The sequence below is a fragment of the Bos indicus x Bos taurus genome, chromosome 28 (genome assembly GCF_003369695.1).
Source record: "Bos indicus x Bos taurus breed Angus x Brahman F1 hybrid chromosome 28, Bos_hybrid_MaternalHap_v2.0, whole genome shotgun sequence".
Lineage (NCBI taxonomy): Eukaryota > Metazoa > Chordata > Mammalia > Artiodactyla > Bovidae > Bos > Bos indicus x Bos taurus.
In genome coordinates, this window is record NC_040103.1 from 15,570,815 (window position 1) to 15,596,980 (window position 26,166).

The window sequence follows — 26,166 nt, forward strand, 5'->3', positions numbered from 1 at the left end:
CAGAGCAGCTTGAGGAAGGAGAGGAGGTGACACCCTGAGAAGACCCAAAAAGCTACACCAGGTAGTCCAGTGGTTCAGACCCTGTGCTTCCACTGCAGGGGGGCATGGGTTTCATGCCTGGTCAGAGAACTAGGATCCTGCATGCCGGCGGTACAGCCAAAAAAAAACCAAAACAAAATAACCACACTAAAGGAGAGGACAGTGGGCTGGCTTCACAGGGGAGGAGAGGAGGAAAAGGAAGATGGGCAAGAAGCAAACCCACCATCACTGCATAAAGGCAGAAAAGGAAGATACTGAACACGTCCTGAGGGCTTCCATGAGCCTCATCAGGTATCCCTCAAACCTGAGTTCTGAGAGACCATGAACCCTTCTGAGAGAAGATACGGTGGCTTAGGGGTCACATAAGATGCCATGTGATCACAGAGGGAGGCCGGAGCAGAACTGAGATTTTTTTTTTCTAAATCTTAGGGTTTCAGGATTTCCAGGTGAAATACAAGATGCCCGGGGACTTCCCTGGCAGTCCAGTGGTTAACACTGTATACTTCCAATGCAGGAGGGTCAGGTTCCACCCCTGGTTGGGAAACTAACATCTCCCATGCCAAGAGGCAGGGCAAAAGAAAACAAAACAAAAAATCAAGAACCCAGTTAAGTTTGCATTTCAGACAAATACTACAAATAATTTTTTTAGTACATATATATTCCATTTAGTACATATATGTTCCACAGTGGGAACACATATACCCTAAGAAACTACTCATCATTTACCTGAAATTTAAACATGGCTCCTCATCTTGTATTTTTGCTGAATGTGGCAACCCTATCTGGTTTCCGAGTCTTCATTATACCAAGCTGTCTCCAAGAACCCCGGTGTGGAAAAATAGAAAAGAGTTAATGAATAAAAGGAAAACAGGGATGATTCACACAGACAGCCTTATGGAGGATGCTAATCTGCAACACATCAACTTAAAGCTAAAGAACAAAGAAGGGGGAGCAGTGGAACCCATGGGAATTTGAGAACAGAATGCACCGGACTTATGAGAAGCAGCGCAGCCTACTGGCTTTTAAGTGTGGGCTGGCAGGTGGACCCCAGGTGCCTCTTCACATCCCCATCAGGTTCCAAGTACCCAGAGCTGCAAGGCACGGGGCCAAGAAAGAAGCACACAAATCAGGGATTCAAAGTCATCAACGCTGATCTCCTTCAACCTGAAAGAATCTGACAGGCAGGCCCCCCAAGTGGTCTAGGAAGAAGGCAGGGAGAAACCAAGAGACCCCAGCAGCCTTGGCTGAAGCAGACAGGTGAGAAAGACGGAAGGGCACTCCTGGCTCCCAGAAGGCTTACTTCAGCTTGTTTATGACTTCCTGAAATACACCGACTGTCTTCTTGCCCCCTCTCATGACAACAAAAGCCTTCATACCAGGCCACTAAAAGCCCAACAGTGCCCTGGTGAAAAGCACGTTCCTTCAACCTTCACGAAACCCCTAGGCTGCCACTGCTACCGCTACAGAGACAGCCAGAGGTGACAGACAGAAAACCAGTCCCACCGCAGACCTCCACAGACCCGCCCTGGGCTCCCAGGCCACGCAGTCCCTCCAGCACAGGGGCACTGCAAGCCTGCAAAGGCGGGCAGCTTCAAAGAGTCCTGTTGTGCTTTCTGTGCTTCAGAGCAGCCGCTAAGCAGGAGTGGAACGCATGTCTCGCCATCAAAGTCCACCCTCTGGAACCCACACCCCCGTGGAAAAGGGTCAAAAGTCACACAACAGAGAAGCAGGCTGTCTGCCTGCTGCCCACGGCGCTAAAGGCAGAAAACTGGGCAAAGGTGCACATTGGGTCTTTTTTCATGAAATAATGGAAAGAGCCCGACAACCGGCCTAAAGAAAAAATGGGTCTTTTAGGAAACTTGATTGCCTCTCATTACTTACGCACAGCCACACAGGTCAGTTTTATCCTGACTCATCAAACCCTAGGAAATCAGCCCAGCTCCCAGGCATCCCCAAGCACCAGAAAAACACAGGCCCTGAGAAGTCAGACTGCACAGCTCCCCAGCCTGAGGTTTCCAGAGAGATCGCCCCCTCTCAGCAATTCAGACATTTTTTTGCACCATCATATTACATATAAACAGGGTTATCAAGAACACTTTTGATTCTGAAGCACAGTTTGGAGAACAAGAGAAAGTATGTATGTACATTTGTGGGGTGGGTGTTTACGAATCATCTTTAATATTATTTTCTACAAGAATAACTCACAAATTATCAAAACACTTTGACGTGCACTGTTTCATCTGATCCTCGTAATGACAGTGGGTGGAAGCAAGACTAGTATTAACCCTAGAGACTATGGTTTTACCAGGTGAGTCCATGGAGGCTCAAAGGCTCTGAGGGCAGCATAACGAACTAGCAATGTAGCCAGAACCTCAACTGGAAGCCACATTCCGCAGGGCCCGTGCTGCCTCCCAATGTCCAGTGATCAGCACTAGGGAAGGAGGCGGGGCTACGCAAGGGGCAAAGCTAAGCCAAAGGCAATTCCACAGTGGAATACTGCACAGCTGCTGCAAAGAACCACTGGCACAGGTAACACGGACGCTGTTTAACGTTCGTCAATGTAGGAACTAGGATGTGAAACCAGAGAATCTGCACGCATACAAAATACATTCTGTATAAAGCTACTTACAATATAAAGTTCAAAAAGAAGCACAAAATTAATCCACAGAGTTAGAAGTAAGAACAAGTCACTCTGGGGGTGTGGTGTGAGTGGAACAGAGTAGAAGGGAACTTGGGGGGGTGTTTGGGGTGCTGATACTAGATGCATCTTAAGTGGGGTAGTGATTTACACTGGTGAATTTCCGGGTAAATTCACTGAGCACTTTTGCATCAGTTTGTGCATTCAAAGCTTGGAGACTTCATTGCAGTGGTCCCCAACGTTTTTGACACCAGGGACTCGTTTCGTGGAAGACAATTTTTCCACAGGGCCGGGGTGGGGTGGGGTGGGGGGTTGGTCTGGGGGTGATTCAAGCGCATCACATTTCCTGAGCACTGTGTTTCTAATCTAACGCTGCTGCTGTGAGTCCATGGCTGGGAAGCTGGGGGCCCCTGCTTTACTGTATGCTATACTCCATTAGTGAGTTTAACCAAAGTAAACCTGGACATCCCCCAAATACATTCCATGAACTTTACTGAGCAGTGGCTGTGCTAAGACTGTGGAAAAAGGCAAATGATGCTTCAAATGGCAAGGTTTTATATGCTGGTCAAGCTACCGTCACAGACGACCTGGCTCAAATCACTGTCCCGCCGCTCCCGGCACCACCACCAGGACTCCGAGGCTGTTCCACCTTGTTTCTTCATCCAGGACACAGAGGAAGCAAAGGGGTTGCAGTGAGCATCAAGTGAGGCCCTGAACGTAAGGTGTTTTAGAACCGCGCCAGGCATAGAGCGAGACCAAAATACCGAGCTGTTATTACCATGGGATAAGACAGATCATCTTATAGATGACAACACAGTTTAGAAGGAAAACACAAATGTCTCCACTAAGCAGCCAGAGCAGATTTTGAACATCCAGAAACGTTCCAACTGTTTCCCCGTCCCTGCCCGTTTCTGTCATCAGCCCCCAGAAGGGACCCAAGAACAGAGGCAGCCAGGCCCTGCTCACCACCCCCCACTTTCCTTTCTTTCCCCACATTGATGAAAGGCCTCCTCCTTCCACCACTCCCGCCTGCGCCTAGATGAACTTCATCTTTAGGTTCTCATTTCTACACCACCTCCTGAGACAGAGCCCTCCGTGACTGCCGCCCCTCTCCCGGCCTGAGTCAGGGGCCTTCCACCAGCTCTCCTCGCAGCTGCTGTCCGTGGCGCATGCTGTCCGTGGCGCACTGCCTGGCATACAGCGGGTGATCAATACAGTGGCTGAAAAAAATCCACTCCTCTTGTGCTCGTCAGACTATTTTTAAGTAGAGGTTATACCTTAAGTATAAAGAGACTGGTTCCAGCCTTGGATGAGGCGGAAGAGCGGAGGAGGGGGGCCCCCATGGCACAGCTATCAGCAGAGGTGGCACAGTCTGCAGTAACACAAGACAGGGTAAGGGGTGCAACAGACCCAGACCCAACACTGGAGGCCAGTCAGTCAGAAAGTCTGCACACCCCACGCACTGAAGGCACCCTCTTTATCGTTGTTTCTTTTCCAAAGCAGAGAGTTTGCAACCCTGGAAACACTCCCTGAGGCCTGGGCTGGCATCCTGGGAATGTGCGGCGGGAACGGGGCAGCCCTGACTACTCTAAATGAAGGAACACGATAGTGTGGGAACACAGCTAAGAGGAAAACGCCCCCAACAGGATCAAGACACAACTGTTCATAACTTTGTTTATGGGTAGCCTTGTGCTTAAACTCTGAGGTCAGAGTTCCCATTCTAGCCACAGGTCCTCAGGCAAGTTGTAGAAGGTCTCTGGGTGTAAATTTGCAAATCTGTAAGGCTACACATCAGAGGTGCGGATTAAATCAGGATATAAGTAAACCCCTCCCAACAGTACCCGCGCCACAATAAGCACCGGGTAAACATGGGTGGTTGTCATAGCAACTACTTGCAAGTAGTTCAATGCTGATAAGGAAGAATTTCAAGCATCTTTTTTCTTTTTCAGACTTTCTTAAAGGATGGTTTATCTGCAATGCTATCAAGGAAATTAAACATTAGATTTTTTTTTTTTCTTAATGGCAAACATCATCTACAAGGTGCTAGGGCTAAATCCTTTTTCTTTCCCAGAAGACAACCTTTCCCTGTGCATTAGTCCCTCCCCAGTTCTCCACATCTGGGTGCCCCCTCTGAGAGCAGATTCAGACCTATGGCGTGGAGCCTAGAGCTAGGGTACCATATGTTTGCTGAATGACCAAAAAGAACCAGATACGGATTAGCCAGGAGGCAATAACACTTGAAGTTGGAGCAAGATATCAACCAGCATTTTAATTAAAGCTTTAGGTCCTAATTCACAACTTCAACACTAAGACAAGAAAAAGCAGCTAGCTGCTTTTGCACACCAGACTCCATTTTTCCTTTAAAAATTAAAAAAAAAAAATTTTTTTCAAGTAACTAGAAATAGAGGTTACCAGGGGCTGGAGGTAGGAGGGAAATGAAGAGTTACTGTTTAATGTAAACAGTTTCTGCTTGGGATGTTGAAAAAGTTCTGGAAATGCATAGTAGTGATGGTGGCCTAACACTGTAAATCTAACTAACGTCACTGAATTGTATACTGAAAAATGGTTCAAGGGGCAACACTTATATTGTGTATATATTACCACCAAAAAACGTCATTGTATCTTCAGTACTTCAAAATGATAAGCTACATGCGCTCAAGGTTTAAAATCATGTGAAACAGTTAATAACGTTTTTCAAAAGACATGGTACCTCACCAGGTAGTCACCTGGACCGAAAGAAGTCCAAACTGCTACTGTATAGCATATACACTTAAAATTGTACTCTGGTTAACAAAGACTTTAAAATCATCTAGCTGATTTTTTTTCTCTCTCAAATTTTTGTGTTTCTATAATCAGAGGTTACTAAACGAAGCAGAGGCACAATGCTTTGACTCTAAGCAAATGTCTTTGTTTAGATAAATTAAGGCCTGCCTAGTGAAGAACCAAAAAAAAACCCAAACAAAAAAATCTCAATAGAATAAGTTATTACTTGAGTTAGTGTATTAAGATAACTGGGAAAAAAAAAAACATTGTTTATATGCAAATAATTTCATATGTTGAGAAGCTCTTTCTATAATTAAAACACCAAGTAATTTTTCTCTCAGGACTATTTTTTTTTTCTAATTTTATTTTTAAACTTTACATAATTGTATTAGTTTTGCCAAATATCAAAATGAATCCACCACAGGTATACATGTGTTCCCCATCCTCTCAGGACTATTTTAGCCCTTCTAATTCATTCTCAAAATCCTTGACTGCCCAAGACTCAGCTCACTAGTGAAATAAACATGGGAAGGGTTTAATGCAGGTAGTAGATTTCTAAGAACTTTCCTCAGCCTCACCCTTAGCCCATGCTGTTTTCCTTCTCTCACTTTCCTCTTTCCTTCTATGGAAAACTTTTTTGAATTATGAGCTACATCTGTCTGGCTAAATATCCCAGCTCTGCTACTCAGTACCGAATGGCCTCATCTGATCCCAAGTGGCCCGAGATGCCCCGGAGGGTGTTAACCCGCTCACTCGGGACACACACCTGGCACCCATGGAGGCTGGTCTGATCTGGAGCAGATGCGTGTGCAAGATTATCCCATCCATCAACACTGCTTTTTTACAAAACCGGAGTTTGCAACTGCCCATAAACTAGTATCTCTAATCCATTTTAACCTTAAGAAGGCTTTGTTTTCACAGTTTCCATTAAAGAGTTAAGAAATTTGGTCTATCCAATAATGTCTGTGTAAGGAAAGTGGGTGGGCCCCGGAGTGTAATAGGAATAGATGAAAAAACCACCCAGATAATTTCTGTCTATGGGCAGATGTAAATTATGAAATTAAAAACATCACTGACATTTCTTTTCAATCATCACCACATTAAAAGAAAATTAAAAACAAACAAAAAGCCTTTCGGTGCCACCTGGATACAGACAAATTGAGCAACAGTTCTCTCCATTGCTGCCTTACAAAATAAACTCTAAGCTAATTAAACTGTGAGTGAATACGACACATTGTTTCCCTTAAAGGTATTCACCATAAGAGATGAACTTTATTTTGGAAGGTGGAAGGTAAGCCAGCCCTCCCTGGAACCTTGGCACCTGTCAGCCTGGACCGCCTTTCTGGCTTCCACTTGTATGTTGGTTATTTCCGCACCTCACAACTCTCTGGGCTGCAAAGTGCTGGAGAGGGAAGGCCAGTTCTCTCTGCTCTGAATTCCCTGCCGCAACCAGCCAAGGCCAAGCTGAACACCAGTCAAGTGCAATCCTGCTGGAGAAGCCCTTACATTCCTTCTGGGTATTTTGGAGCATCTGACACCCGGTAGGCAGTTCCCAAGTACTTGTAGGTTGAATCCTGCCTATTGTAGGCTGTATTTATGACTCGTCATTCTGTGCCTTACTGAAGAGGTGAAAATTTCCCAGCGTTAAACAAGTGAGTATCAAAATGAATTTTAAGCACTAATCTGCACCCCATGCCTCAGATCTAGGGATGAATAATAATAAGGGGGAGAATTCATTCTAAACAACCATCAAACTATTAATCCTTTGTTAGTTCTCCCTAAAAAAGAACACCTACACAAAGTGATATTTGCAATTTATGAGTTGGAGCACTGGGATAAAATCCATAGCTGTGGGCTTGACAAGCATAAAAGGTAAGAAAATCTGATAGCCTTGGGGAGGTAGGAAGAGTCTGCAAGTTAATACCTCTCCAAGATCCTGACTATTAGAAATACTTTTCAGAGCATTCGTTTCACTGTCAGGAAAATTTCAACCACCACTGAGCAGGAACACCCTGAACCTGTGATCGCCAGCTCTGACGATCATTCAATCCATCTATTAATAAAAGCAACTAACTGCCTATGACTGAAAACAAAAAGCAACACCTAACCACTGAGGGACAAAGTACATGAGGGAACAAAGAAGGTGACCTTACTCCTTCCTCAACCCGGCTGTATGAATCCAAAGGCTCAGATCAGCATTTCTAGAAGTAAATGCTGCAACGCAGGATTTGAGGAAGAAGAAAACAAGAATGCAAGTATACATTGTGTGACACTATCAACCCCCCCAAAATCCACTCTGCAAACCACACACGGAAATCCACCAGGATTCAACAAATCTCGCCGTCCTGTTTGCAGGTACCGCCCCAATTGGAGCTTCAGGTGCCCGCTATTTGCACTGATACCTCCTCGCTGTGATGGCCCACAGACTGTTTTCCAGAAGCAACCATGGGGCATTTCAACATCAAATAAGGCTATGAGGAATGCCTGGAGTGACCTGTCACCATCAACAAAACGGAAGTGGCAAATGTGAACCCCTCCAACAGAGCCCTTTCTCCTCTAAGCCTTGTTCAAACAGCCCTTGGAAAAGTGAACCCAAAGACACTGTGTCCCCTTTTAGAGGTGAAAACGTTATCACAAATGCCTAGGTATGAGCTCCAAAGTTGCCCACAATATCACCCATAACCAGAAGGCAAAGGTTTGGGACACACACTAATTGAGGTGGCCCCCCAAAGTATACAGTGTATCCATTCATCCATAGAAGGATGGTGAAGATGGTGTTTGCTGTTGTTGCTGATACAGTTAGGAGAGCAGCTCTAGGAGCACAAGGATTGGAGACAGTCTTGGCTCCCTCGCCCAAGAGAAAACAAAACAAAACTTCGTAACTTAATGCCTCTGAGGTCAGCCCAACATACTCTTGTGTCTACTGCATGCCAGGCACTGAAGAATGGACGTGAACGAGGCAAATTCTGCTCCCAAAGGAGAGACCTACATGCTGGGGGTCTGGAGAGGAAGCGGTCTCATGAATGGGCAACTAACCCAGCGTGTGGCTGGCAAAGAGGCGGTACTAGTGCACACAGAGGTCAGAAGGAAGTACAGTCTGTTTGGATTTATAGGTTGAAGGGTAGGGAAGGACATTTAAGGGCAAGGAGGTACATCTTAGAGAAGCCAGAGAAACCTACTGAGATTCAGGAGCCGGCAGTTCAGTAGAGTGAGAGCTTTGAGAATGTGAGGGGTGTGTCTCTGAAGCAGGCAGGGGCCAGATCACAGAGAGCCTGGTAAACCACAGAAAGTTCACGGAGCCAGAGGGCAATGGAAGCCATTGACAGTCTGAGCAATCAACAGTCCCTTCAGATTTCGGCTCCAGCCCAGTGTCTCTGGTCTTGAACAAGAGTCAGCACAAACCAGATACTGGTGATTCTCTGAACTATTCCCCATCCTCAGCAAAATAAATAAAAGCCCTAGAAAAGACTGTCTTGACCTCCTCTACACTTTTGTAGGGCTTTGTAAAAAATCAAATACAAAGAGATTATATGAAACACACAGAAGAAATCTAAGAATAGCCTCTGTAAGAAGACTGGATTTGTGTATAATCAGACCTAACTGTGAGGTCATACTTTTCTCAAAGTTGCACCTAAAGTTGGGTGCTTTCACTAGAATCTAAGGGGGAAAAAAAAATTAAGGCAAGGGGAAAAAAAAGTCACACACTACCCCTTTTTATAAGGGCAATGTTGATCTGACAGCTTCATAATCTGCCAAAACAAAGTCTTAAGAAATGGAAAATAGTGTATTGGGCTTCCAGAGTAAATAATCCGAAATCCACAACGTTAACTATATGGTGGCTTTTATTGGTTAATGAAATTGTTACACTGTTGGTATTTAAAATAGCCAAGTTTTCTAATCTAAATGCCATACCAACACATTTTTCTTCTATAACTTCAAAAGATCTTTGTATTCCTTTATTTCCCTCAACTTCTATAATGAAAGACGAATTTTATAGATAGAGAAAGACACTTAAATTCTAGTAATTTGTCATGGGCCTTTACTTCCAAACCAAACACATGGCAAAGGTCTGAACTGGTCCAGAAAACACACCTTGGTGAACTAGCATCCCAGGAATAAGACCCTGCTTATACTTGGAGAAACTAGTCCAGAACTTAGAAGCCATTCAATTACTGCCCACAATTACATTTCATCTTCCCAGAGACCGCGACCCCTGGATTCCTCTATGTTGACTCAGATAATCTCCTATTACATTTTAACCCACAGGACAAGTCAGAAAGATCAAGCCTAACATCTGAAAGCTACTCAACAGTGTAACTGAGCATTTTTTGTTTTGTTTTGTTTATTTTCTCCACTCCAAAGAAGTAGTTATGATTGATAATCACCAGTCTGGCTCCACTGCTGATTTACTGGGAGAAATTGGATAATCACTCAAAACATTCCATTCCACCCCTAACCCAAATAAAACACACCGGGGAAAGCTGTGGCAGTGGACACTTGTAGACAAGGATGAAGGGCCTTGTACAGCTGATTCTTCCCCACAGATGTGGAGAATACAGACCATGAAACTGATCCTTTATTAAAAGGGTAGCTTGACTAGAAGAAGCACCTACATACCAAAAGAGATAGAAATGACTGCTGGTTAAGAACTTCTATTAGCCTTTGGACTTGGCTTAAAAAATGAGGGCCCAATAATGAGATATCACTACGCACCTACTAGGATGGACAAAATCCAAGACAGATAACACCCAAAACCAGCAAGGACGTGGAGCAACAGGAACTCTCATCACTGCTGGTGGGCATGCAAAATGGTACATTTTGGCATGTTAAGTTTGTTAAGTTTGGCAGTTTCTTAACAAAATGAAAATATTTTCACCATACTACCAGCAATTAGCTCCTCCCTACTTACCCAAATGAGCAGAAACCTTCTGTCTACCCCAAAATGTGCACACAGAAGTTTACTGCAGGTTTACTCATAGCTGCCAAAACTTGGAAGCCACCAAGTCAAGTCCTTCAGTAGTTAAATGGATAAGTAAGCTGTGGTACAGCCAAACAAATATCACTGGATGTTAAAAAGAAAAGAGGGACTTCCCTGGTGGTCCAGTGGTTAAGAATCCGCCTTCCAATGCATAGGACATGCGTTCAATCCTTGGTCAGGGAACCAAGATCCCACACGCTGCAGGGCAGCTAAGCCTGAACCTCAACTAGAGAAGCCTGCGTGCTGCAACAAAGACTCAGCGTAGCCAAAACAGAAAAAAGAAATGAGCTACCAAGCCATGAAAAAGCAGGGAGGAAACTTAGATGTATCTTACTAAGTGAAAGAAAACCATCTGAAAAGCCTACAGATTGTATGATTCCAACTATATGACTTTCTGGAAAAGGCAAAACTATGCTTTTGGCCATCTGATGTGAAGAACTAACTCACTGGAAAAGACCCTGATGCTGGGAAAGACTGAAGGCAGGAGGAGAAGGGGACGACAGAGGACGAGATGGTTGGATGGCATCACCGACTCCGCGGACATGAGCTTAAGCAAGCTTAAGGAGTTGGTGATGGACAGGGAAGCCTGGCATGCTGCAGTCCATGGGGTTGCAGAGAGTCGGTTACGACTGAGCAACTGAACTGATGGAAGACAGAAAAAAGACTGGTGGTGGCCAGGGGTTAGTGAGGGATGAAAAGGCTGAGCACGGGGGATTTTTATGGCACTGGACCTGCTTTGTACACTATCATGGTGCTACAAGTCATTGTACACTTGCCCAAACCCATAGAATGTACACCACCAAGAGTGAACTGTGTAGACTTTAGGTGATTATGTTGCTTCAAAGTTGGTTCATCGGTTTAACAAATGTACCATTCAGGTGGGGGATGTTGATAATGGAGGAGGGGAAGAAGGGCAGGGAGTATTTGGGAAATCCTGGTACCTTCTGCTTAAGTTCGTTGCTAACCTAAAACTACTCCCCCTCACCCAAAAAAAAGCAACACCTCTCTCTTCCCAGGGTGTAGCTGATCAGCAAGGTACCTTGCTGAATACGTTCAAGGAAAAGACATCCACAATCACCTTCTGTGCTCAAAAATATTAAAGTTAATATCATAATTAGAGAAACTAGTAAGAGCCATGAAGACAAATATAAGATTCTGGTACCATCTTCTCTTCAAATAAAATTAGTGAGAAATCTACCAAGGCCTTCACTTAACTGAATATTTAAGTCTTTTCACAAACTTCCTGGATTGCTAGCAGCAAATTTCATGCAGCTTAACTTTGACACAGACTATGGCAGTGTTGCACATTAGACGGAATCCTTACATCCACAGACTTACTTCATGTAGTCACACACATTTTTCCTCCCAAATTACAAACCCTAAAGGTCAAACCCACTCACCACAATCTGTGTCCTAAGTCAGTCAACTCCAACAGAACCCTCAAAGGAATCTCTACTCTGCATTTGCCTGAGTAACACCTGCCAGGTATCAGGGAACTCAATAAACCACAAGCACTTTTTATTTATCTCCCTGAATATATTCATCAGAGATTAAAGAATGGAGGGGTTTCTGGTACCTATAGGCTGTCATCCAAAGCAATTCTAAAATTTGACTCAGTGAGGCCTCAGAAGTTTTCACAAAGCATATTTGGTGAGATGTCAGTTTTAGTTGAGGGAAGTTAGTTCCAAGGAAGCCACCACCTCGCACAACTCTTCATGCCAAGTGTTCAGTGGCCTGTGATCTTACACACTAGGAATGAATGTGACTGTGTACAATTTACAGACCTACTTTTAATATGGTCAAGTGTCAAACAGCTAACCCTTTCACAGTCTCTCCACCCCGCCATCCTCCTTCCCAAACAAAAACAGCCTGAATTGCTCACAGTATGCAAGAAGCCAGAGGTTCCATTTTATGCAAGTTTTACAACTTTCGGTGGTTCACATTCTCCAAGAGACCAGACTCACCCTCTCATTTACTAACTCCAATCTTAAATAAACTGCTTCCACCAACTTCCCCCTCTTCTCAAACCTCCACTCACCAAAGACATCTCTCTCAGCCAAGAAAGCTTCAGAAAAGGCTTGGAAGTGGCTGCCTCTGCAAATTCCTCCCCATCCTACCAAAAGGGCACTTCAAGAACTTTACAGTCTGAATATTGCTCCAATGCCATTCACCAGAGCTGGATCGGAGCATGCGGGGTGTCTTTCAGCAATCGATTTCTATTTAGGCTGCCCATCCCAATGAAACTTTGGTGAAAACCTGCTTTCTAAGCAAATTCAGAATGCCATCCAGTCCCCAAGTGCAAGCCAGCAGAGGGCGGGGGGTTGGGTGGGGTGGGGGGAGGGGGGGGGGTGGTTGGTGGATACACACAGTCCATCCTCCACTGAAGACTTTTTTCTGGTACAGGGACATCCTAAACTTGCCGCATTTCCTTTGCAGAGTTGTGATCTTCCATCCATCCCCGAATGCACGATTTTTTCTCCATCTGAAGGTTCAACCTAATCAGCTATTGTGGAGTAACTATGGCAATTCATCCCCTTGCTTTCTTGACATTTTCCTCTCTCCTCCTGGCTGGGAAACTGTTTTGATCTCAACAGGGTTGCCAGTATGGGGATTCTGCATGTCAATGATGTGGCTAGCCGGCAGGGATAGTAGGTGAGAGCACACGTTGTACTTTTCCCAGTTATGTTTCGCCTCATCACAGCTAATAGTGGCCTTTCCAAAGGCCTGCTACACGAGAAGGACCTACACACCTAATCTTATCCTCTTTGGGGGAGCCTCCGGGGACCAGGTGGAAAGAGAACAGACAGCCCGTTCTCCCGTCAAGTATCTAGACGCCGAACCAAAATATCCCCCAGACAGACACTCCACCGCCAAGGAGGCAAACACACGCAAAAAAAAAAAAAAAAAAAAAAAAAAAACCACCAAAAAACAACTCCCTCTTGCTCGGCGAAGGAGTCAGTCGATTCCCTTCACCCTGGTTTCAGCCGGTCCAGGCTTCATACCCTTCGCTCCGTCCAAGCCGGTGTAAGATGCTGCATTCTCCCAGCAGTACACGGCCGCCGCCACCCCCCACCCAGGGGAAAGGACTTCCAACGGAGGTGGGAGCATCAGCTCCGGTACCCGCCCTTCCCTCTCGATCCTGGCCAGAAAAACTGCACTTCCCGGATTCCCGGCCACTCTCTCCCGCCCCCTCCCCGGGCGATCCAGCTAGCGCCGTTCTGATGCCAACCAAGTGCCCAGCCCAGCTGCACACCCCCCGCACCCCCGGCCAGGCCCCCGGAACAGGCCCCGGCTTCCTGCCTCTCCCTCAGCGTAGGACTCCCCGATTCTGGACGCACCCCTCAAGCAAACTAGGACTGAAAAAAGTCCCACCCCGCCCCCCCTCCCCCAGCCACGCCGCCAGCTTCCAGCTCCTCCCGGAGGAGCCTCCTCCCCCAGGGGCGACAAGGGAACGTGGGGGGTGGGGGTGGGGTGGGGGTGGGGTGGGGGTGGTCCCAGCAGCCTCCTCCAGCACCCCGCGAGGGGCCTGGACCCCGGGGAGGGCAGACCCGCGCGGCTCCGAAGGGACACCTCCCACTCCCTCCACCCTCTGGGGCCGGCGGGTCTTGGCAGCGAGTGTGCTCGCTGCAGGTCATCGGAAGCCTCGAAGAGCCCGGGGGCTGCCCCGGGTCGGGAGGCAGCATCTCCCAGGGACGGGCGGAGGTCAGCACCGCGGCGCACCCCGGGGGGGCACTCACGATGGTCACGCTGGCTTTGCGCAGGTCGCGGTTCTCCTCCTGCAGCGCCTTGCACTTGAGTTTGTAGGTCTCCAGCTCGATCTTGAGCACCTTGTTCTCCTGCTGCAGCGAGGCCAGGCGGTTGGTGAGCTCCTCCAGGCGGAACGGCGAGATGACAATGCCCCCCGACTTCCCACCGCCGCCGCCTCCTCCGCCGCCACCACCGCCGCCGCCGCCGCCCGAGGTCGACGAGCAAGACGACTGCATGGCGGCCGAGCTACCGCTGTTGCCCCCCGCCCCGTCCGTGTCGCTCTCGCTGGCGCTGTCCGCCATGGCCGCGGCGGGCTGAGGAGACGCGGAGGAGGAGGAGCAGGGAGGCGGCGGCGGCGAGGGCTGGGCTGCGAATGAGTGGGCGCCGGGGCGAGCACAGGGGAGCGCCGAGCTGGGCGCCTGGCACCAGGGCGCAGACTCGGAGCGGCGGCGAGAGAAAGAGAGGGAGCTTCCCGCTGCCAAGGGACCTCCTCTGCCAGAGAACAGAGACCCCGCCCGGGCTCGGGCAGTATTGCACTGGGGCTCGCTCCAGCCGGGCCTGGCGCGCTCGCTAGGCCGCTCGGCTAAGCCGGCGGAAAGCTCGGAGACTCGCCCGCCGCCGCCCTCCTGGCGTCCCCCGGCTGGCTGGGGACGCGCTGGCCGGACCCGGGCGGGAAAGCCAGGCCAGCCTCCGCACCAGCCGCTCGCCAACCGCACGTGTTCTGAGGGAGGGCCTCCCAGCCCCCTGACCTAAGCCCGCGGCCGCCCAGCCTCTTCCGGGCTCGCGCCCGCTCCTGGGAAAAAGAAACCTAATGCCCCACTAGCCTCGCAGGTGCTGGGGACACGTGGAAAGGTCAGCCCGGCTCGGGGATCCAGCCCCCGCCGACTCCGTGGCCCCATCTTCCGCTGACCGTGTGTGCTCCTGTCTCCCTCTATCTGTTTCAAACAGACACGCAGCCCTTTTAGTTTGATCTCTCAGTGAGCTTGCCTGGGAAGCTTCGGATAGCGCTCACGGAACAGAAAGTTCCCCTCCGAGGAGCGGAGGAGGGCGACGAGACAGGAGCCACAGGTTAACCTCGTTAAGAAAAGATCTGCAGAAGAGACACACCGCCCTCTTTACTTCTCCTAATAATCCCATAAACCACCCTGCGCTTAATTGTCTAAACGAGGTGCAAGTTTTTTCTTTTCTCTCTGCATTTTGCAGACAATGCCAGGACCTGTTGGGCAATAGGATTAAGACAGTAACATTTATCTAATCCAAAAAGAAAAAAAAGACAAACAATTTTTGTGGATTAAAACATCTCTTTGAAGTGCCAGTTTTCCAAAGCAACTGCAGGCAGAGCATTCTGCTATACGAATAGTGATGAATGCAAGTGGGAATGCAACACAACCATCATTTTCTTTCCCATCATCTTGCCCACTCCTAGAAGACTTAAGTAGGTCAAAACTAAACACAGATTAATTATGCTAGTGTGGTTTAATTCGGGGTTCTAGTTTTAAAGAATAAGTAATTCAAAATCAAAACTTGCATTTCCCTTTCTCCCCTCCCAAACAAAGGCTTACAGGAAATTGGCCCAGCAGGTGAGATAATTCTTAACACTTTACACTGTTGACACAAAACAACTTTCACTTATGTATGAAAATCAGAAAATGAAACCGACCAGACTAGTTTTATTACCCAAGCTTAGTCAACAGAAGAACAAACATATGGAAGCAAAATATAGAGGGAAAATGGAGTGAAGTTTTTTCTATTGCTTTGAACTTTGGGGAAAGTTTATAATGTGTTAGGAAGGATAAAGAAGTGGCTTTAATGATTTTTATTTCAGCTCCTCCATTATCTTTAAAACTAAATTTAGCCTAATGATTACAGTTATTCAATGGCTAATGAACACTGGTACCCAGGAATAAAGTGAATCCTCCAAGTATTCCAAATGACATCATCCTTTACCAAGATGGCTGCTTTCTGGCAGCCGGCTCCAAAATGCCAACCGCAATCAAACCCCAAATTTCTAATTATTTTTTAGTTTAATACTAAACTTCTGAGTTAGTCACTGTTGGTGTAGCAGGAACAACAACAACAGAAGAGTCGACTTTGCGCTTCAGAAACGTTCAGCCAATGTAAATAACTGTTAGAAGTGACCAGTTTAATCATTTTCGCTGAAACTTGCTCTTCTCTCTGACTTTTCCTTTTGGGAATCTGCTAGAGGAGACAAACAGCTCGTTAAACTGGAAACAGCTTCTGTAAAACTCACTTGCTGGGTGAAATGGAGGAGTAAAGCTATCAGGGAGCAGCTCCACAGGGGGAAACCCAGACTTAACATTCTTTCCACTTCACCCAGCACTGTGATAGAATCTTTTAAGAGCCAGTCTGGCTTCCATTCTTCACAAGTTACCATTGTTCCCTATCCCATAGTATCTTAAAGCTTCCACCTCTAGAGCTTACTTAGAAACACTCAGGAGACAAGTTGCCTTTCTCTTAGCTTTATCACCAACTGCATTCAAAGAGAGGACTTAACTGCTACCAGTGGGCAGAGGGGTGGGGTTTAAAGTGCTTGACTTTCTTAAAGGGCCCACAGTTACTGTAATTTAAAATGGATTGGTTTTGAATTGGATTTGGAGGAACACTGCATTTTGACATGATACTCACAGGCAGTAACTGTGTTTAGAAGGCCTCAGGGAGAAAGTCATCTTCTAAAGCTTCCCTGCTGATACAGATGGGAATAAACTGGAGAATACTTTTTCACTGTGGTTTTTATTGTTATTGCAAAGCAGAAGCATGTCTAATTTTCTACTTCTTGTAAAAGTGGTTCCCCTTATAAACAGACCATTTATCACAACATTGGTTCAGTAATAGAATTACAATGAAAACACTAGTTACAAAACCAATAATATCATTATAAAATTTCTTCTCAGCTTTCCCGGGGAAATGAATCAAAAGAATAAATGGTAGTATGTGTTGCCTGGAGGAAGAAGAAACAAATACGGACCATCAGTTCCATTGGACAAATAACAAGATTTACCTTTGTCCAAAAAGCAAGCCGCAAAAATATAACAACAAAGAAAAAGAATACATATAGTCTAATTGCAAGGTACAACGTCTCTTTGTCTAATGCCATTTATTCAGCTGATTTACTCTGTGGCCTTGGAATGTTCAATAATAAAGTTAAGGGACTTCCCTGGTGGTCTAGCAGTTAATAATCTACCTTCCAGTGCAGGGGCTGCGGGTTCCAGCCTTAGTCAGGGAACTAAGACCCCACATGCAACTGAGTCTGCGCACTGCAATGAAGAATCTGCATGCTGTAGCAAAGACCCAGTCCAGCCTAAATAAATAAATAAAATTTTAAATTTTTAAAAATAATAATAAAGTTAAAATATAGACACACATCACTGGTGATTTTTGTTTAACTTTTAATGGTTAACAATAAATTGCTGTACCTATTACATTAGCATTAGATACAAGTGATTTCACTCAAGCTCTGAATAGATGGTGGTTGCGGAACCTATCATTACAGTTGTTTGTTTGTTTGTTTCTAATTTATTTGGCTGCAGCGGAGAAGGCAATGGCACCACACTCCAGTACTTTTGCCTAGAAAATCCCATGGACGGAGGAGCCTGGTAGGCTCCAGTCCATGGGGTCTCTAGAGTCGGACACGACTGAGCGACTTCAGTTTCACTTTTCACTTTCATGCGTTGGAGAAGGAAATGGCAACCCACTCCAGTGTTCTTGCCTGGAGAATCCCAGGGACGGGGGAAGCCTGGTGGGCTGCCATCTATGGGGTCGCACAGAGTTGGACACAACTGAAGTGACTTAGTTTAGCTGAGCTTAGCTTAGCAGGTCTGGGCGGCCTTTAAGTTCTAGTTCCCCTACCAGGGATCAAACATGAAGTCCCAGCCACTGGACCACCAAAGAAGTCCCCAGAATCCATCAATACAGTTTTAAAAAGAACTGGAGTGGCCTATTGCCTTCTGAGATAGCTTACAATCTGACTGTAGAATGTGTTTCTCTCAAATCTACCTCTTACATATCAAAAAATAATAATAATTAGAGTGAGCCACATATGACCTGGCTTTCACAGAGTGCCTGAATTTGAATAGAATCATAGACTGTGCCACTGTAGTGCTATTATTTCTTGAAAGGTAACTGATAGTAGAGATAACTGGAGTAACAGGCAAGTTTGGCCTTGGGGTACAAGATGAAGTAGGGCAAAGGCTAACAAAGTTTTGCCAAGAGAACACACTGTTCATAGCAAAGACCCTCTTCCAACAACACAAGAGACAACTCTAACATGGACATCACCAAATGGTCAATACTGAAATCAGATTGATTATATTCTTTGCAGCCAAACATGGAGAAGCTCTAAACAGTCAGGAAAAACAAGACTGGGAGCTGACTGTGGCTCAGATCATGAACTCCTTACTGGAAAATTCAGATTTAAATTGAAGAAAGTAGGGAAAACCATGAGGCCATCCAAGTATGACCTAAATCAAATCCCTTAAAATTATACAGTGGAAGTGACAAATAGATTCAAGGGATTAGATCTGATAGAGTACCTGAAGAACTATGGACGGAGGTTCGTAACATTGTATAGAATGCAGTGACCAAAAAGAAGAAATGACCATCTTAAAGAAAAAGAAATGCAAAAAGGCGAAATGGTTGTCTGAGGAGGCCTTACAAATAGCTGAGTAAAGAAGGGAAGCAAAAGGCAAAGGAGAAAGGGAAAGATACACCTACCTGAATGTAGAGTTCCAAAGACTAGCAAGGAGAGGTAAGAAAGCCTTCTTAGGTGAAGAAGAGGTGGCAAGAATAAACAGAAGAACTCTACAAAAAGTGTCTTAATGACCCAGATAACTACAGTGGTGTGGTCACTCACCTAGAGCCAGACATCCTGGAGTGTGAAATCAAGTGGACCTTAGGAAGCATTACTACCAACAAAGCTAGTGGAGGTGATGGAATTCCAGCTGAGCTATTTCCAATCCTAAAAGATGATACAGTTACACTCAATATGCCAGCAAATTTGGAAGACTCAGAGGTGGCCACAGGACTGGAAAAGGTCAGTTTTCATTCCAGTCCCAAAGAAAAGCAATGCCAAAGAATGTTCACAGTACTGTACAGTTACACTTGTTTCACATGTTAGCAAGATAATGCTCAAAATCCTTCAAGCTAAGCTTCAACTGTATGTGAATCAAAAACTTCCAGATGTTCAAGACAGATTTAGAAAAGGCAGAGGAACCAGAGATCAAATTGCCAACATGCATTAGATCATAGAAAAAGCAAGAGAATTCTAGAAAAACATCAACTTCTGCTTCATTGTCTACACCAAAGCCTTTGACTGTGTGGATCACAACAAACTGTGGTAAATTCTTAAAGAGATGAGAATACCAGATCACCTTACCTGCCTCCTGAGAAACCTGTACGCAGGTCAAGAAGCAACAGTTAGAATCAACATGGAACAACAAACTGGTTCCAAAGTGGGAAAGGAGTCCTTAAGGCTGTATATTGTCACCCTCCTTATTTAACTTATATGCAGAGTACTTCATTTGAAATGTGGACTGGATGAATCACAAGCTGGAATCAAGATTTCTGGGAGAAATATCAACAACCTCAGATATGCAGATGATACCATGATAATGGCAGAAAGCAAAAAGGAACAAAAGAGCCTCTTGATGAAGATGAGAGAGGAGAGTGAAAAAGCTGGCTTAAAACTCAGCATTCAAAAAATGAAGATCATGGCATCTGGTCCCATCACTTCATGGCAAATAGATGGGGGGGAAATGGGAACAGTGAAAGATTTTATTTTCTTGGGCTCCAAAGTCACTGCAGAATGGTGACTGCAGCCATGGAATTAAAAGACACTGGCTCCTTGGAAGAAAAGCTACAACACATTTAGACAGCATATTAAAAAGCAGGGATCACTTTGCCAATAAATGTCCGTATAGTCAAAGCTATTATTTTTCCAGTAGTCATGTATGGATGTGAAAGTTGAACCATAAAGAAGGCTGAGCACCAAAGAATTGATGCTTTTGAACTGTGGTGCTGGAGAAGACTCTTGAGAGTCCCTTGGACAGCAAGGAGATCAAATGAGTCCATCCTAAAGGATATTAAAAAGCAGGGATCACTTTGCCAATGAATGTCCATATAGTCAAAGCTATTGTTTTTCCAGTAGTCATGTATGGATGTGAAAGTTGGACCATAAAGAAGGCTGAGCACCAAAGAACTGATACTTTTGAACTGTGGTGCTGGAGAAGACCCTTGAGAGTCCCTTGGACAGCAAGGAGATGAAATGAGTCCATCCTAAAGGAAATCAACCTTGAATATTCACTGGGAGGCTTGCTGCTGAAACTGAAGCTCCAATACTTTGGCTACCTGTTGTGAAGACCCTGATGCTGGGAAGCTTGAGGGCAGGAGAAGGCAGCAACAGAGGATGAGACTGTTGGATGGCATTACCGACCTAATGGACATGGATTTGAGCAAACTCCAGGAGATGGTGAAGGACAGGGAAGCCTGGCATGCTGCAGTCCATGGGGTTGCAAAGAGTCAGATATGACTTTGTGACTGAACAACAACTAGTTCCTAGGTCTGGAACAGAGTTTCTCACCCTTGGTACTATTTACTCTTTGAGCTGAAAAATTCTTTTGGTTTGTTTGCTTTACTGAAGTATAGTTGATTTACAATATCATGTTAGTTTCAGATGTATAACACAAAGATTTAGTTATAATTAGACGTGTTATAACTATATATGTGTGTGTGTATTCTTTTTTCAGATTCTTTTCCCTTATGCATTATTACAAAATATTGAATATAGTTCCCTGTGCTATACAATAGGTCCTTGATCATATGTTAATCCTGTTCTCCTAATTTCTCCCTCCCCCCATTGTATCTTTTTTTTTTTCAGGTTCCATATAAGCAATATCATATGTTATTTGTCATTCTCTGTCTGGCTTACTTCGCTTAGTATGATAATCTCTACGTCCATTGGAAAATTCTTCATTGGGGGCATGGGGAGAGGGGCTGTCCTGTGAATTAATTGTAAGATGTTTAGCAGCATTCCCAGCTTCTACCCATTAGATACAAGTACTGTGCCAACCAAGCATCTCCAGACATTTCAAAATATTCCCTGAGGGGGGGAAAATGCCCACAGTTGAGAAACACTGATCTTGTGAAACAATCATTTTTGGAGGGCAAAAGCAGGCCCACTTTGGAGTGGCTCTTCTGGCAACATTTTTATAACATAGCACTGAGCCATTAAGAGAGGTTCCCTCTCATTTCAAATTCCCAGTGTCAACTAGCGAAGAGATTCTGCACCCAAATAGCTTCATCCACACTTCTCACTCTTGTTTGCCTTCAACTACCCATTTCTTTAAAATGCCTTTTCAATATTTTATACTTAGTAACATTTATCTAGCCTTGCATATGTAGTAATCCAAGCAAGCAAGAGATCAAACCTAAAAATTAATTACATATCTCATCTGTATCCTGCTATTTCTGTTCATTATTTGTCACAAGAATCAAGACTATTTCTTCCAACAGCAGTCTAAAGAAATGAGTCATCAGCCTAAGTAAATCAGGTGAGAATCAAGGATTTCAACAATAAAAAATGAAATATATGACTTATATGTCTGAAGATTTGGCAATCTACAAAACCTAAAACATGTCTTGACACAGATCATGCAGGACTACTGAGCAGGAAGTGCTTTTTAAATCCTACTAAATACACAGCAGAGCTTGAAAGAAAGAAAGGGAAATCCCAGGCTCCAAGAGCAAAGGGGAAAACTGGAAACAAACCAAATGTCCACCTACAATATAAATCCTGTTGTATTTATGCAATGAAATAACATACAGCAACGAAAATAAACAAACTACAAGTACATGAAACAATATGAGTGAACTACAGGAATACAATGATAAGCGATGGAAACCAGACACAAAAGAATATATGCTATATGCTTGCATTTATATAACATTCAAAAGTAGGCAAAATTAATCTGTGTTAGAAGTCAGAATAATGATTCTTCTTGGAAGGAGATACTGGTCGGAAAGAATATTAGGAAATTTCTACTGCTGCTGCTAAGTCGCTTCAGTCGTGTCCGACTCTGTGCGACCTCATAGACGGAAGCCCACCAGGCTCCCCCGTCCCTGGGATTCTCCAGGCAAGAACACTGGAGTGGGTTGCCATTTCCTTCTCCAATGCGTGAAAGTGAAAAGTGAAAGGGAAGTCGTTCAGTCGTGTCCAACTCTTAGCGACCCCATGGACTGCAGCCTACCAGGATCCTCTGTCTAGTAACCTTTTTCCTTATCTGGGTACTTGTTACCTAGGTATATTCACTTGTGATATTGAGCTAAGTATTTATAATCTGTATGCTTTTCTATATGTATGTTATACTTCAATAAAATGTATAAATCAAAAAAGGGGAAGAGCAGAGTACTATAAGCCAGAGTAGTGACCTAGTAGCTGAAACAGGAGCAGTAGCACTGTGAGTCTTTCTAACCACCATAGTTGAGTTTAATGTCCATCAGGGATAGGACTTTGAGGCCTTGGGCCTTATAAGGCAGGAAGATGTAACTAAGATACCTGTAAAATGGCAGCCTGTCCAAGAGCTACACCACACTGAAAGGCTGGATTGCAGGGATGGAGGTGGGGTGGGGGTGGGGGTGGGGAGGAGTCTTCCTACCAGCAAACAGGAAGATAACAAGGAAGACTGTTTGCCTTAAACTGAGTTCAGAGTTTAAAAGAAAATCTCTTTGGAAAATTTGTAATCTAGACCCAAGCCTCATGGAGTCAAGGACTTCACATATATACCTCATACTACTACATGGTCCAGAAATCCCCCAAATATCTTCAAAGTTGGGCTGGCATGGAAGCTTGCTGGGTGATGGAGAGGTTCTATATCTGGACTGTGGTGATAGTTATGCAAATGTATACATTTGTCAAATCTTACCTAACACACTTTTACAAGGTATTTATATTCTGTGCAAAATCCTACCAAAAAAATTAACTGTTTTTTATTTTATGCCAAAAAGTAGTTGGCATAGAGATGGTAATATTCCTAGTGCAAGCTGGCAGAAACAAACTCAAACTCACTCTGGAAGCAGTTTCAAAATGAAGATGGGGTTACAGTGAAAATTACAAAACACATAGAGAAATAATCCACCTTGAACAAAAATTAGCATATAATAAACTACAGGATGGTATTACTATCCCTACAATTTCAGTTAAGACTAGTATTGGATAGTGGACTTCCCTCGTGGTCTAGCGTCTAAGATTCCATACTTCCAATGCAGTTATCCCAGGTTTAGCCCCTGGTTAGGGAACTAGATCCCACCTGCTGCAACTAAAGATCTCATGTGCCATAATGAAGATCAAAGATCCCACACCAAAGACCTGGTATTGCCAAATAAATAAACAAATATTTAAAAAGACAAGTGTCGGATAGAGTTGAATTGGATAAAATTAAGTATATTTAAAATAACTAGCCCCATAAAAGAAGGAATAAGACAGAAAAGACATGATCAAAATTGAAGACAGAACAATCAGAATCACAAAATAATGAACGAGAACATTTAGAGCTTAAAAAGACATTAACCAGGAACACACCTGTAGTCAAAAACACACACTTTATCTAGCTTGTTGGGGCAAAGGAGAAGGTACACCAGAGCAGTCGTGAGAGGGATTAACTATAGAATTTATGCTTGAACTAGGTGAAATATGTAGGGTTTAAGAAAGCGGAGATGGTTCTGAATCAGATGTTGTCAAGAAGTGGAGGAAATTTGGTGACTGAGTATCTTGATAATTTTAATCTGAAAAGCAGGAGTATTAAAGCATGACTGAAATTATCATTGGCAAAGAAGCACTCATATTAGTCAAGGAGGCTATGTTATTTCTGTGGCTGCAGAGGGTCCTTCTTTTGGTCTTGTTCCAAACACTTAGATGGAGGGGTTTATCTGGTCTTTGTTTTTACTCTGTTAGCATTATCTTCTTTCAATTAGGAACACCTGAACTGCCACTTCGGAGAAGGCAATGGCAACCCACTCCAGTACTCTTGCCTGGAAAATCCCATGGACAGAGGAGCCTGGGGGGCTGCAGTCCATGGGGTCACACAGTCAGACACGACTGAGCGACTTCACTTTCACTTCTCACTTTCATGCATTGGAGAAGGAAATGGCAACCCACTCCAGTGTTCTTGCCTGGAGAATCCCAGGGACGGGGGAGCCTGGTGGGCTTCTGTCTATGGGGTCGCACAGAGTCGGACATGACTGACATGACTTAGCAGCAACAGCAGCAGAACTGCCATTTGCTCAGTTTTTAAATGATTAAATTTTAAAACCCTGAATTAAATTATCAATATTTAGCAGGTTGACATAGCTGAAGAGAGAATTGGCAAAGCAGAATAAGACTCAGGACTTCCCTGGTGGTCCAGTGGTTAAGATTTCATGCTCCCAATACATGAGGTCTGGCCTTGATCCCTGGTCAGGGAACTAGATCCCACATGCTACAACTAAGAGCTGGTGCAGCCAAAAAAAAAAAAAAAAGACTCAACTAAAGACATTCTAAAATAAAAACAGACTACTAACAAGTCCAGGTGAAGAATTTCTAGATGTTCTACTGAAAGGATCAAGATACAAGAAAGAACCATGAGCAAAGGAACTGGGAAGTTTAAGTGAATAACTGCCTACATACATGTATAATAATAATGATAATGAATAATGGGAGTAAAAACCAATGTAACAACAGTTACTATTTAAGGGAGAACTAAAATCCTGTAAAACAATAACAAATTAGTAGAGGAATTAGAGTTAAGGCAATATAAAACCTTTATGTTCAATAGGAGAATCGAGATAATGACTCACTTGTGTTTCTGTTAAATAGAGTAATTCATGTTAAAAATTTAAGGTAAGCTACTAAAGGAATAGAAATGGAATTTTAAAATTTCAAATCAGTCAAGGGAAATAAAAGAGAAAAGTAAAAGCTTGATCAAGTCATGAGGAGATTTTTTAAACTAAAAGGAGAAAAGAGAACAGAGAAAATCAGAATAGAAATCACACACATAAACACAAAAATTAGAGACATTTGTGCAAAAATATGAGATGCATAATAACTGTAATTGATTCTGCCTATAAAAAGACAGAGATAATCACACTGGAAAAAAGAAAGGAAAACTCAGCCACTTAAAAATAAAACTATAAAACATTAAAACTAAAGACTTAAAAAAACTGAAAGAATGAAAAAATGTATATTATGTTAAAACCTACTAAAAGAAAACTGACCATCCCCAAGAAAAAGAAATGCAAAAAGGCAAAATGGTTGTCTGAGGAGGCCTTACAAATAGCTGAGAAAATAACATAAGCGAAAGGCAAAGGAAGAAAGGAAAGATACACTCACCTGAATGCAGAGTTCCAAAGAATAGCAAGGAGAGATAAGAAAACCTTTCTCAGTGATCAATGCAGAGAAATAAAGGAAAACGAATGGGAAAGAGTAGAGATCTTCCCAAGAAAATTAGAGATACCAAGGGAACATTTCATGCAAAAATGGGCACAATAAAGGACAGAAATGTTATGGACCTAACAGAAGCAGAAGATATTAAGAAGAGCTGGCAAGAATACACAGAAGAACTATACAAAAAAGATCTTCACGACCCAGATAACCACAGTAGTGTGACCACCATTTGGAAATGGTGGAATTTGGAAAACTCAGCAGTGGCCACAGGAAGGGTTAAAGTCAGTTTTCATCCCAATCCCAAAGAAAGACAAGGCAAAGCATGTTCAAACTACCACACAGTTGCACTCATCTCACATGCCAGGACTAAAAGAGCCTCTTGTTGAAAGTGAAAGAGGAGAGTGAAAAATTTGGCTTAAAATTCAACATTCAGAAAACGAAGATCATGGCATCTAGTCCCATCATTTCATGGCAAATAGATGGGGAAACAGTGGAAACAGTGACAGACTTTATTTTGGGGGGCTCCAAAATCACTGCAGTTGGTGACTGTAGCCCTGAAATTAAAAGACT

General features: G+C 44.2%; 1 protein-coding gene across 1 annotated transcript in view; it reads right to left on the bottom strand.

Annotated features, from left to right (window-relative positions):
- Positions 1–14,913, bottom strand: part of CCDC6 (coiled-coil domain containing 6) — a 112,527-nt gene extending 97,614 nt beyond the window's left edge. Inside the window, exon 1 of the mRNA XM_027531094.1 lies at positions 14,156–14,913. Coding sequence (XP_027386895.1) covers positions 14,156–14,467 — 312 coding nt within the window. The 5' untranslated portion in view covers positions 14,468–14,913. The remainder of the gene's footprint in view (positions 1–14,155) is intronic.
- Positions 14,914–26,166: the final 11,253 nt, after the last annotated feature.